Source organism: Globicephala melas, chromosome 13 (genome assembly GCF_963455315.2).
Source record: "Globicephala melas chromosome 13, mGloMel1.2, whole genome shotgun sequence".
Lineage (NCBI taxonomy): Eukaryota > Metazoa > Chordata > Mammalia > Artiodactyla > Delphinidae > Globicephala > Globicephala melas.
The window spans coordinates 27,666,296-27,679,158 of NC_083326.1; the positions used below are offsets into that span (position 1 = coordinate 27,666,296).

Genomic DNA, 12,863 nt, shown 5'->3' on the forward strand with positions numbered 1-12,863 from the left:
TGTAGGAAAGCAGACTGATGCAGAGGACGGCGGTACAGGCCTGTCCCCTTGCATCCCTACTGGGGGATGTCCGGGTGTCACATCACTGCGGCCACTCTGGCTATTGCCCAAGCTAACGGGTCACGATGTTGCTGTTAAGCCTGAGGGTACAGCGCTGGCCCCGGAGCGGCGGGTCTGACAGGTGGGTAGGTGGGGCAGCTTAGGGGACCCCCTCCACCCGCTAAAACTGACCAAACGCCCATTCCTCACAGGGCCCCAGGTTCCAGGGACTTGGAAACCTGGTTCTTAAAGGCAACAATCCGCCTTTCTTTCTTCCTGCCACAAAGGCGCGTGGTCTCGTGAATGCACTTTTCATGTACGGCTCTCTCGAAAGTATATGCCGCCTCAAGGAATTTGTGAGCGCGTTGCTCGAATGTCAACTCCCGGCCGCACAGAGGGAGGGTGTGCTGGTGCATTCCCAGGGCAGGGGGCGCTGCCGCTGCTCACCCAGGGGCCACCCCACGTGCCCTCGGAGGAGGGGGGCAGGCGACAAACAGCCCCTGTTCCGGGAGCCAAGGGCTCCCATCAGTTTCACACGCTTCGATCCAAAGGACCTTTCTAGCACCTAATACAAGGAGGGCTCTCCTGATTTATAAACAGAGCAAAGCAAAAATAAGATCAAAACCAAAAAATAAGCCCACACCAATAAATACCGCAGGCTTCTAGGCCATTGCGGGTGTGTCACTGGGTGTAGAGTGTGTTATGCTTACACCTCCAGTGTTTAAAAGTGAACAAAGAATCCACAGTAAGACAGGTGAGCTGAGTAAGGCTGCCAGTAAGGCCCACTGCGCACTTTCAGCAAAGATACTCGACAGGAATGTATCCCTAGCCTGGGTTTGCAATAAGCAACTACGGATACGATTTTGCACTCGAACTCTAATGGATTTCTTTGGCATTAAAGGGCAAGGCTGCTCATTCGAAAATCTTCTTTACTCAACATCCAGTAGTGAACAGAACTGATACTTCAAAAGTTCTAAATCCATTATTTAAACATTGTTTTTATGTTTAAAAATCCTGTGAAAATGTTTTGATTTCTCTGAATCCTTGATAACCTAGCAAGACTAGTTTGTGAAGTGGATGCCTACTTCTGAGGCTGGAATCTTTTCTTTGAAAATGTTGAAGAATATCAGACTTGATGCAGTCAAGGTTGTACTTTTACATAAAGGAAGAAAAACAGGTATGTCTAATATATTCATTTTGAGATGAGGTCACAACAGTCGACATAAACGCTTTCACGATTTGATTTTAACTTAACCCATTACCACCGAAATGAAGCTTGTTTTGCAATATATGCTATATCCAACTGCTTCGTCTCTTCTGCACAGTTTAAATCTATTTTTCCTGTTCTTTGGGTTAAGCAGAATAGTTTAAGGTTTCAAAACTGTCGACGCAGCATGCATACGGGGTGCTTTGCATAATAACAAGACTTGATTAGGCAGTCAGGGTCTGGTGTGGTTTGCTAGCCGTGCTTGATAAAGCATCTCGGATGGAAATCGGCATTAGAAATAGGTGAGAGGACCCACATTTCAGGGTGAGGGAAGACTGCCCCCAAGTACAGGACACTGAAGAAACCAATCAGAAAATGAATTCTATAAGCACAAAAGGTACATGGAGTTATTCACAGGAAGTCCTGCCACGTGTCACGTGACAGATCTCAGCTCCCAGCAGGTCCCCGAAAGCTCAGCGCTCCTTCAACACCACACAAAAGGCGCAGCTGACATCTGTGTTTATCTCCAACCATTTCAGGATTGTCACTGATTTTAAGAACTGTAGTTAGAGACTAAAGCAAATTCGAGAAACTCCTGAACTCCCAGTGCCCCAGTGTTGATGATGTTATAGGACCACCATGAAAGGGCCTCTGCTCCACACTCGACTCAAAGCCCCTTACAACTTCCCAAAGGCCTTTCAGAATAAGCACAGGGCACAGCCAGAAGCAAAGCTGCATCTTAGGTGTTTTGTGAGCACACCCAATAAACCAGGGACTTTTTTGAAAAACCTCACTCCTTCCAAAATCACCCAGCTATCCAACACTCTAAACTCCAGGTGCCGCGCGTGCCATGTGTTTGCTATCGGAATGCCACTTGGGGATTAGCTTTTCAGTGAAGCAGCAGCCACAGATGATCTCTTCACAATCTCGTCCAGAAGCCACTTTCACAAACCGGACCACAACAGGAGCGGTTTTCTCCTGTGACACATTTTTACCTACAGAACATTTAAATAATGAAACTTCACAAATTCTACATTCAAATGAATGGGATAACAAACTAACACAGTTCTGATTCACAGACGCACTCATTTAATCCCTCACACTCATTTATTTCCCTAAACAACTCAGACAAAAGAGAACGTCTGCTCAAGGCGAATTTAAATTTCGAGTTTGTTCCAAAGTCCTCAATCACATCATTGTTGCAAAGCAACACGAAGCTAGCGGCACTGAGTCCAGGAAAGCGTTGGCAATAGCCCAATGTGGAGCCCCGAAGCGGGGGCAGCAGAAGCCACGTCAGCCCTAAAGCCCCCAAGCATAAGACACGAAAGACCACAGTGCCCACGTCCACACCACCCTGAGATGTGAATTCAGAACGTTCTCCTTTCCCGGACCACATCCTGACCGCATCCCTGGTGAGCAGGGGAGAGAGGGTGGAAAAATCGAAAGCCGTGACCCAGGCCCCTCCCAGGAACCCGTAAGCATCTCCAGCAAGGACAACACGTTTCCCCAGACAGCACGGAGGCTGTACTCCCTCTAACGGCTGAGTTCACCTGCAGATTCCCTTCCTTTTCCGCTTACACCACCTGGGAGGCACGACCTGCATGCGCCTCTACTCCTCAGAGCTCACCTTGCCTGAGCCCCGCTTCGGTGCACCCCTGTCCGCGCCAAAGAAGCGGCCGAGGGAGTCGAGGATGCCCGTGTCCCTGTGTCTGGGGAGGAAGCCGTGCCTGGCGTGGTCCATGGTGCTTGCCGAGGCCAGGTACTTCGATCTCTGGGAGGGTCTCTTCTGAGCCGCCATCACATCCAGGCCCTCGGGAGCAGCTGCGCTGTCTTCTTGGATGGTCTGGAGCTCGTCTGACTCTGAGGGCCGGTCTTTGAAGGTGTTGTCCTCCCTCCCTGGGGCATCTCGGGAAAAGAGGCGGATCAAATGGGGGCGGCCCCCGGGGTCAGCTGGGTTGGCATCCGGCCAGGCATTCTTTGGGCCCGCTGTGCGCTTGGAGTCTGTCACCGCTGTGTCCTGCAAGGGGGTCCCATTGTTCTGGTCCACATCTGCAAACAACAGTGAGATATGAATACGGCTGTGCAAAGCGGGGCACGGACAATGCTGCTTTCTTCCCGGGCTGGGGAACCGGCCGTCTCCTATCAAATCCACAGGGTGCGCAGGCGCCAGGAGCTCCACGCGGCCCCGGACTGCCTTGGGCAGAGCCCATCCGGCCCGAGCATCCTGGTGGCGGCTCTGTGTCTCAGAGGCCCTGGGAATTGTCTCAGGTGCTCCAGATCCGGCACTGGGCCTTCCCGAGCAAACAGGGCCAGGCACACAATCTCCCCTAGGTGCTGCCACGCCTGCCCTGGGGGGCTCCAGGGTTGCAGGTGCCTTGACGGCACGTTTGTCATCTAAAAGGCTACTGGTGCTTAAGCAAAGCGTGTTGGGAGCACTTATTTGACAAAAGGTATTTTTAGCATTCTTGCTGAAAGTGGAACTGCCCACACCTTTTGCAATTCATGCCTTAAAGAAATGGGGCGTTTAGAACTCTTTAGTACCCAGAGTCCACAAGAGGCCTCTTGCATGAGAGAGCGCTGCTTGTTCAGGACACTTTGGTTTGGCTTCTCCTCTGCAGGCAGCAGCAACCAGAAAGTTTAAGTGGAGACGGGGTAGTTCACGTGGCGCACCATCCTCCCTTGGCTTTTTACAAAAATACACAGGATTTCTCTCGAGGATGACAATACCTCCATCTTGCTCTCAGTTACCACGGGTGGGTATAAATGAATGTCATGTAGTTAGGTTCTTCTCCAAAGTTTATTACTTACCTACGGCAAATGTGGCTTTACTCACACTATCCATCCATCAAACTGCCCAGAAATCTATGTACTAGCATTTACCAGCAGCATCCGACCACCCACCCATCCATCCATCCATCCACGCACCCACAATCCACCCATCCATCCACTAACCACCTGTCCATCCACTTATCCACCCGTCCATCCATCCTTCCATCCACTTATCCACCCGACCATCTGCTAACCACCCTTCCATCCACTTATCCACCCGTCCATCCGCCCACCCAGCCACCCATCCTTACCAAGCACCTAGCAAGTGTCATGTCCCCTGCACTAGGTGAACAAGATGTGGTCGTTGTCGCATGAACACAGATGAAAACGAACGTTATGGGTTGAATAATGTCCCCCCCAAATGGTGTGTCTACATCCTCGTCCCCAGTACCTGTGAACGTGAACTTATTTGAGGGTTAGGTCTTTTGCAGATGTAATCCAGTTACGATGGGGTCTCACTAGAGTAGGGTGGGCCCCGACCCAATGACCAGTGTCCCTGTGAGAAGAGGGGGATTTGGATGCAGACACACACACACAGAGGCCACGTGGCATGGAAGCAGACCGTGGCCTGGTGTGTGTACAAGACAGGGTTGCCGGGAACACGGGGAGGCGGGTGACCCGGGGCAGACCCTCCCCCCGAGTCTTCGGGGAGAGCGCTGCCCTGCCCACACCTGGGAACCGAGAGGGTAGAAATTCCTATTGTTTTCAGCCGCCCAGTTTGCGGTCATTTGTGTGGCTGCCACAGGACACAGGCACAACGCGTAGTTTCATGTTGAGTAACGGTGTGAAAGGAAACAGCAGGGTAAGGGGCATCAGGAAGGCCCCCTGAGGGGACCGCTGGACGACACGGGAGTGTGGGCCAAGGACGGGGCTGGGGGTGGCCGGGGGGGGGGGACGGACTTCTGCAGAGAAGGACGCCCAGGACAGGGTCCTCGGGAACGAGCTTGGCCTGTTCCCTGGGGAGAAGCAGGAAGGCCTGGAGCCCGAGCGTGCAAGGCTTAAGGTGCTGAGCGGGAGGGGGGGTAGATGGGGAAGGGGGATGGTGGGGGGAGGGGGCGAGGGGATGATGGAGGAAAGGGGAGGGGATGGTGGAGGGAAGAGGTGAGAGGAGGAGGATTCAAGACAGGCCAGCCAGACTATGCAGGGCTTCAAGGGCTGAGGCAAAGGGTTTTCTTCGCAGAAAGTGCCCAGAGACAGCCAAGGATTGGGGTGTGGGTGGGACCAGACTTCAAGGGAGGAGAAGGCTCAGCCTGCAGGTGAGCACAGGTGCGGGTGAGTACAGGTGGGAGGGGCTATGGTCAAGGGAGAGGTAGGGCGCAGGGCCAAGGTCATGTCCTTGGGGTGCCAGGAAGGAACGGCACGTGTCTGGGGGATGATTGCAACAGGGTCTTTCCTTTTGTTACATGTATGCGGGGGAGTTTTTATATCTACAACCCCTACTTCCACAAATATATAAATAACAAAACCCGAGGGATTCCACACTCCTTTAACAAAGTCACAGGGGTCAAGAGACTGTCCCGTGGGTGACACTCATCGTGCAGTCAGTATATTGACTTCTGTTTCCAAAGCAGAATAACTGGCTCCCAACGGGTATCATAAACGTTTGCCGGAGACCAAGTACCAGGCAAACAGCCAGACCCTGTGATCTCGGGGTCTTTTTTCTGCTGCTAAGAGGGTGCACACAGCTCTCAGGTGTGCCTAACGCCGGCCACGCTACAGGCCTTACAAATATGCCACGTCTTTTATGACCACTGGTTACTTGAACACACGAGAACACCGATATTTATCACATATCCAACCCCTCACTGTATCGCAGCAACGTGAAAAAGCACCATGAAGAATGCTGTGGCCGGCGCAACGCTGTAGATTGTTGCAGGGATGCAATCCTGATTTATAGGTTGCAACAGAGCGAGCCTGATTTTCAAGCTGTGCTTTAGATTCTGTGGCTGACATAAATTAATGCACATGTAAAGGGGAAACAGTCGCTATATTGTACATGATTAAATGCATTAACGAAACACAAGCGCCTCTGAATGCTAATATTTTTACAACAGTTGGCTTTTGTGTCTCTGAATATGGGTGTTTGTGAAGCACAGAGAAGGGCGCTTGTGTCCTGAAAGTAGCTTCTCCCAGGACGCAAGGAGCACAGGGAGAAGCTGAAATCTGTGGGTCTGCAGCATTTTGGGTCGGGACAAGGGCAGCTTCAATTTGTCGATTAATAACAGCTTTAGTCGAGTTAAAGCCCAGGGCAGAGTTCTTTAGACTCTGTCTGGAGCAAAGCCTCTAGTGCACAATGTGGGAGGCACAGGTCTGGCTCTACTGCCCAAACATGCACTTGTAATCCTCTATTACTGTACAAATTCTACAGGAAGTTGCACAAATGTCTTAAAAAACCCCACCTCCATCTAATGGCTAAAATGACCTCAGGAAACTTAGGGAAGTGCACTGGACTTCTGGGGGTGGAGATATTAAATCACGAATTGCTCCCTGGACCGTCTCTAAGGAGCAGAGGACGTCACCGGCTGGAGGGTGGCTTCTGGGGCCTTCAGAGACCCCCCCACAGAGCAGGATGGCGACCTTGGGGCGGTGTTTACTCTTTAGAGCAACTCACAGGTGTCACCACCCGAGGGAGGCTCCAGCCCAAGGTCTCAGCAGCATCACTTGGGCCTGTGGGTCCTCAGCGTCCCACCTGCCCAGAGACAGGGCTTGCAGGGCGTCACCGAGAAGGGCCCTGGAGGCTGAGCTTGACCCCCGTGCACCGCAGCAAGGGCCCCAAGCCGCCTTTGGTATCTGCGGTCCTGAACGGGGAGGGGCAGCCACGTGCTGGCCTCCGGCACCTCGAGCCCGTTTCAGCAGCACACGCAGGGATCAGGCGTGCTGGGTGCGCCCCAGGGCCACCCCTCCGGTAAACGCAGTGTCCGGTCACAGCCCACAGGGAAAGCTGAGCGCTCGCTGATGCTCTGGGCGTTACCAGCAACCCCGCGAGGCAGGTCGTTTTACCAGCCCTTTTACTCATGTGAGGAAACCGAGGCAGAGAAAAGTGAAACAGGACTCGACGGAGGCGGTGATGTTCATTCTGGGTCCCCAGCTGCCGTCTACGTTCTGCCGACCGCAGACCATCCCCAGCTGGGCGCCCCGCAAGCCTGCGCCAGCCCCTGCTGGCTTGAACTGGCACTAGGTTTTGCCTCTCAGGGTCACATGTAACTGCAGATGACCGATGGCTAAAACGTTTCTGTTTAACAGAGGGACTGACCGGGAGAGATGGAGGGACATCCTAGAGCGCTGCCATCCTGAGCTAAGAGCCCAGCCTGGGCCCTTCCTGCAAGACACGGCCCTGGAAGCCCCCAGCACTCTGCGGGGCTCCGTTCCCCCCCACCCTGACCTGCACGCATACATCTGCCCACAATTTACTACATCAGCTGCTCTTGGCAGAATATGTTAATGACTGTTAACACCCAAAAAAGCTGAGTTGAGGAAGCCTGAAAATCATTATTTTCTATGATTCCATATCATTTTTGCTATAACCAGAAAACGACACACATCACATATTCATATAAGATCATCTCAAATTGTGATGATGAAGTGAATCTTGTTCTATATTTAAATACGACTGTTTTTACCTAGACTGTGTGTCTTATGCTTTTTTCCATCACAGCCATGGAAATCATATTCCATCACCAACTTTCATCAAAACCACATGTATGCGTGCACGCGTGTGTGTGTACAAACGTGAGGACACACACAGATGCCAAGGCGCACCCCAGACCCAGAAAGTCAGAAGCCATAGGATGGCCCCCCATTCTGCATTTTTCTTTTTTTTAACAGGCCGGGGTGGAGTGGGCAGTGAGTTATTCATTCTCCCAGTAACTAGGTTTGCCCTTTAACCGAGCAGTGTACGCGGTCAGTGACACCTCCTGTTCACCCAAGCTCAGAGCACGTAATTATCAGGGAAGTTCACTGTCAAAGATGCTGATGACCTGGAGCGCGTGGTGGTGTCGGGTGTCTGCCACCCTCAGTGTCCGGTGTCCTGTGGCCCTGAGTGCTCTCGTCGGGAAGCCGCGCCTGCGGGGACAGCACTTGTCCCGCTGGAACTCAGGGCTTTTCCCAGCTTTGCACTGACCCGGGCGGGCAGCTCTGTTCCCACCACCATGGGAACATCCTGAGTCTATCAGGAGGGGTCAGCGTGAGCATGGGCTGCGGCTTCACCTTCTGAGTTTGCCCGTTTCTCCAAATGCCACAGGCTCTCAGGTCAACAGGAATAGAAAGGATGTATTCAGTTTCTCAGGCAGGGCTGTATCGCTCATCAAACCAGAACAACACATAATACAGAAATCCCCTCCGTGAGTGCGTCAGTCTGTTAAAGTTAACGACAAAATGAAAACCACCTATCAATAAGATAAAAGTGTTCTTCTTTTCACTACAATTAATTTAACATTTCTTCCTATGATTAGAGAGGGATCGATCGTAAGGGATCATCCTTCCATAAGGAATCGTCAGGGAAGTTCAATAAAATTTCATCTTCACGGCTGATCAGATCTTCAATGAGACTGGAAACGGTAAAAATGACCATCACTCACCCAATTAGAGGTTTTGCCAATAACAGACTTTAAAAATGTGTGGTAGAGGCTTAGCCCTCTGCAAAGCATCACTGTTGGCTTGTTTTGTTTACAGGCATCATTCCCATCTCAACAGGAGGTTCCCAGACTTCACAGACCAGTAAAATAGTAAAAATTGGGGGTGAGGTCTTCACACTGGCATATCCAGAGCTTCGAGAAGCTTTTATTTTATTTACAGCTAAGCTATAAAGAGAAAACAAGTAACTACCACGTACTAGCCTACATTTCACTAAAGAAAGAAAGAGAATTTGGGTATCAAAAGAACAGGAAAGGCATCATCTCAGAATAAAGGGCCGGGCCATGTCTTCAGGTCACTTTTTGACCCAAGAGGCTGCATCTATCCACAGACACCTCACAGGCCCACCTCGAGTGGAGGCTCTGGGTCCAGCGCTGCTGGTGGCCTCCTGAGAGGGGCAGGGCTGGGACGCGCCAGGGTTCCAACAGACTCCCCCCGACCCGTGCAGAAGTCCCAAAACCCGAATACCATGCTGCCTCTACTGAACCCCTCAGAGCTTCTCGCTTTGCCACCGACCTCTAACAAGCTCCCACAGAGGGGCTTTCAGTATATATTATACATATACACTTTTCCCCGCATGACATCCATTCAGATATTTTGATAGAAAATAAAATCTGTTTCTTCATTTTGAGGGACCAGACTCACTGGTTGTACCTACATTTTTTTTGCTTGGTTTTAAAAACAATTGTTTTTGGTGGCCTATCTAATTAGGTTTGTAGCCCAGACGATAATTTTAGTTGACTATTTTAAATTACAGAAGGAAAAAAAATCACCCAGAAACTAAAGTCACAGTTGAACTGATTTGCTAGGTCTGTCCCCCATCACAGGGATTTTTCCTGGCTCAAAACCATGGATTTCCAGTTTACTGTCTCTGCCACTTCTTCCTGGTGGGTCTGACAAGGACAGTGTACCCGGCTTCAATCTCCTATAGACGCCCCATAGAAGCCCACCGCAAGTTGCTTCCTGGTTACCTTTTATAGGGCCTGAAGCAGAGACGATTGTCTAAGGAACTGCTGGGGTTCGTACAGTTCACGTCCAAGCTGCCGGCACCAGGGCTCCTAGGAGCTCAGGCAGTGCTCAGGAGGTCACCGGGACCCCGCCGTCCCAATCCTTTCCCTGCTGTAACGTCGTGTGATACCCGAGGCAGAAATTACCCAGAGCCTGAGCACCCCAGCGACCTTGCATGGAATGGGGTGGTCACCCTCCTGGGTGGGGAGGGCACTGAGCCACAGTGGGGACGGGGCTCTGGGGCACTTGCGCACTTTCCGCTAGATGCACAGGGGCAGAAGTTAGAGCGGCTGTGAGCCCCGCTGCCCTGGCGCACTGCACAGTTTTCCCCTAAAGTGATTCGCAACCTGGTTTCCCAGCTTATAGTCGCTTTAGGAAGTATTATCCAAAAAGAAATCCATAAGCCCGAAAGCACCAAAGGTGCTACTTTCATAACTGTTCATAGGAATCCTTCGTTTCTAAGGAACAGATGGAAGGAACTCTCACTGTGGAATCCACAAAATGGAGGAAATCTTTAGTGTTTTGATCTTCGATTTGCTGTTTTTAAACTCATGCTTTATAACTTATATTGTTCTTCCGTATTTTTCCCATCAGATGTCATCTTAAAGATCATTGAGACCATCGACACCATTGTAAAATGTAGATTAGCACGACTGACACTATTTCAGGCCCTCTCTCACTGGGACCAGTTGACCTGGCAAATGTGTGACCCCAAGGTCAAGCCCTTCAGGGCGGGTGACCTGAATCAGAAGGGGAGAGGAAATCTGAGGTCACACGGCCTTCCTGAGAGTCAAGAAGAACTTAAGGGATCCAGAGATGGTTGTAAGAACGAAAGAAAAGTTATCCAATACTTCAGCCCATTGCAGAAGAGGTCTTATTTCCAGAAAACCACGAGAAGGTGATTGGGTTTCCTACAGCTCAGGAACAAGGAGGCAGGAGCTCAGAACTCGAAACTGAAATAGACAACACAACTGTCCTCCAGTGGCCTTTGGAAATTTTGCTTCTCAGCTGGCTCCTGTGGTGGGGAGATGGTTTGGATCTGCTGCTGCAGGATTCTTGCCCGAGGCAGCTTTGCGGACACGCAGTACCGCCGCAGAGCCTCCTGCCCTGCCCGTCCCCTCCCGGCCCATCAGTGACCACGCAGAACCTTGGCCTCCTTCTGCAGAAACAGGCTCCAGCTCCACCCACCCCCGCCCCCACTGCCCGCCAAGCAGAGATTCTGTATCAGGGAAGCTACAGAAAAAGGAGGTGGACATCGTTTCATCTGGTAGGCCTTGAGTCCTGGCCGGGATTCTCATTTTTGGTTGGTGGTATGAAGTTGGTCGAGTTTCCACGTAACTTTTCTCTGGGCCTGCTGATACGTGTTACCTGACAGAAGAACATCTTGGGCCATCTCACGTGACCATCCACATAAGAAAGCACCGTGCCTGTCCCGTCTGGACCGTCAGCCCCTCTCCATCCTGCGGGTGGAGGTACCGCACCGGCCGCCAGGCATGGGGTCTGCTGGGCTCGGCCTGAACGCGCACCCAGCGTCCTTCCTCTCGAAGCAGCCCGCCCGGAAGGGCCAGGCATCGGCCGCGGGGAGCAGCCCGCAGGCCCTGCAGCGCCTGTCCTTCAAGGGGCTGCCTTAAACCGACGGCCACAACCAGGCTGTGAGCTCAGGGCCTTGGGCAGAACCTCACGTTAACGCGACAGGGACAGGCGTGCGGTCCGGGGGGTGGGGTGGGGGGAAGGGCAGGAGGGAGCCGCCCCTTACAATCACCCGCGGCCCTTGGCCTGCGACCCTCTGAGCAGGGCCGGGCCCCTCTCTGCAGGGGAGCTGGCCACGCCCCTGGGCCCGTGGAGCCCTGGAATTTGCCAGCGTGGGCCGGGGGAAGAGGACCCTCCTTGTGTGTGGAATACTTCTGTTCCTGGCACGCTGCACTCAGGGTCACCAGGGAGGGCGAAGGAACAAAAAGGCCCATGGTTGTGGCCTGTGGATCTGCTCCGGCAGAAATTCTGCATCTATGAGAGGTATGCGGCCGCCCGCAGCTGCCTGCAGACACTTCTTTAAAACTTTGCCACAAACGAATCTTGCCAACCCACACATCTCACACGAATGCCTCCTCTGTGGACCCAGAACATATAGCTTTTATTTGCTCTAAACAGCTGGCCCCTCAAACCCTCCCACATTAGGGACGGGGTCACGGGCGAGGCAGCCCCGCGCGGAGCCGGAGCCGGAGCCGGAGCCGGAGCCGGGCACCCCTCCCCCCCGAGTCTGCACCTTCTCCACTGCACGACGGTACCCAGCTGGTGTCAAGGTGATGAGATTCCAAAGAGCCCGGTATTCACACGGTTCTGTTCCCTGTGCAGCCTCTGGGGATTCTCACAGTGACTCTGCGCAGACTCGCAGCGGCTGCAGGATCCCCCCGAGAAGGTGGCATCACAGGCACCACTAACACTTGCTTTTCAGTGGGGAGCAAATAAGCTGAAACAGGTACTCCTACCCCTAGGCCAGTTTTACACAGTGGTGCTCAACCAATGCTGGTAGCGTTAAACTGAACTTGGACTACAGGACCAGAGTCTGCTGCAGCCACACCCAGCAGACTTTGATTTGGTTCTGCCACCTACTATGTGACCTTGACCACATGGTCTAATCTCTCAACGCCTTGGGTGCCTCATGGGCAAGGCTGAACGAACACGTGGAGCTCCCCCAGGTCACTGTTGTGACAAGCACTTGAGGTGCACGTAATAGTGTTCTTAGCACCGGGGCACACTGAACACTCAGTGGGGGCTTTTGTTACTGTTGCTATTATTATGATGTTTATAAAACTAGTTTGGGAATACCTTGTGTAAGAACCCATACATTTTCCGTCCACCCACCCATACACCTACCCATCCATCCATCCACCCACCCATCCATCCATCCATCCATCCAATATTCACTTCATGCCTGTGTAGGCAGAACTGTAAGAATGGGTCCCAATAATCCTCACCCCTTGTTCCCTCTTCTCTCAGTGTGTGGACCCTGTGAATATGATGAGGTATCACTTGTGATCGTGTTATGTCTTATGGCAAAAGGGAGACTCTCTGGGACTGTTTCACCAACCACAGGAGCCTCTGGAAGGCACGGTTTTCTCCAGCTGGTGGTCAGGGAGACTGTCATCCA

The 12,863-nt window shown here is 52.3% G+C and overlaps 1 protein-coding gene across 4 annotated transcripts in view; it reads right to left on the bottom strand.

Annotated features, from left to right (window-relative positions):
• MBP (myelin basic protein) overlaps positions 1–12,863 on the bottom strand; it is an 89,909-nt gene that overhangs the window by 33,058 nt on the left and 43,988 nt on the right. Inside the window, exon 3 of one of the 4 annotated variants that reach the window (XM_030868222.3) lies at positions 2,874–3,295. In XM_030868222.3, the coding sequence (XP_030724082.2) occupies positions 2,874–3,295 (422 nt within the window). Of the gene's footprint in view, positions 1–2,873; positions 3,296–12,863 lie in introns of those variants that run through there. The other 3 variants (XM_060311070.2, XM_060311072.2, XM_060311071.2) reach the window with 3 other exon arrangements.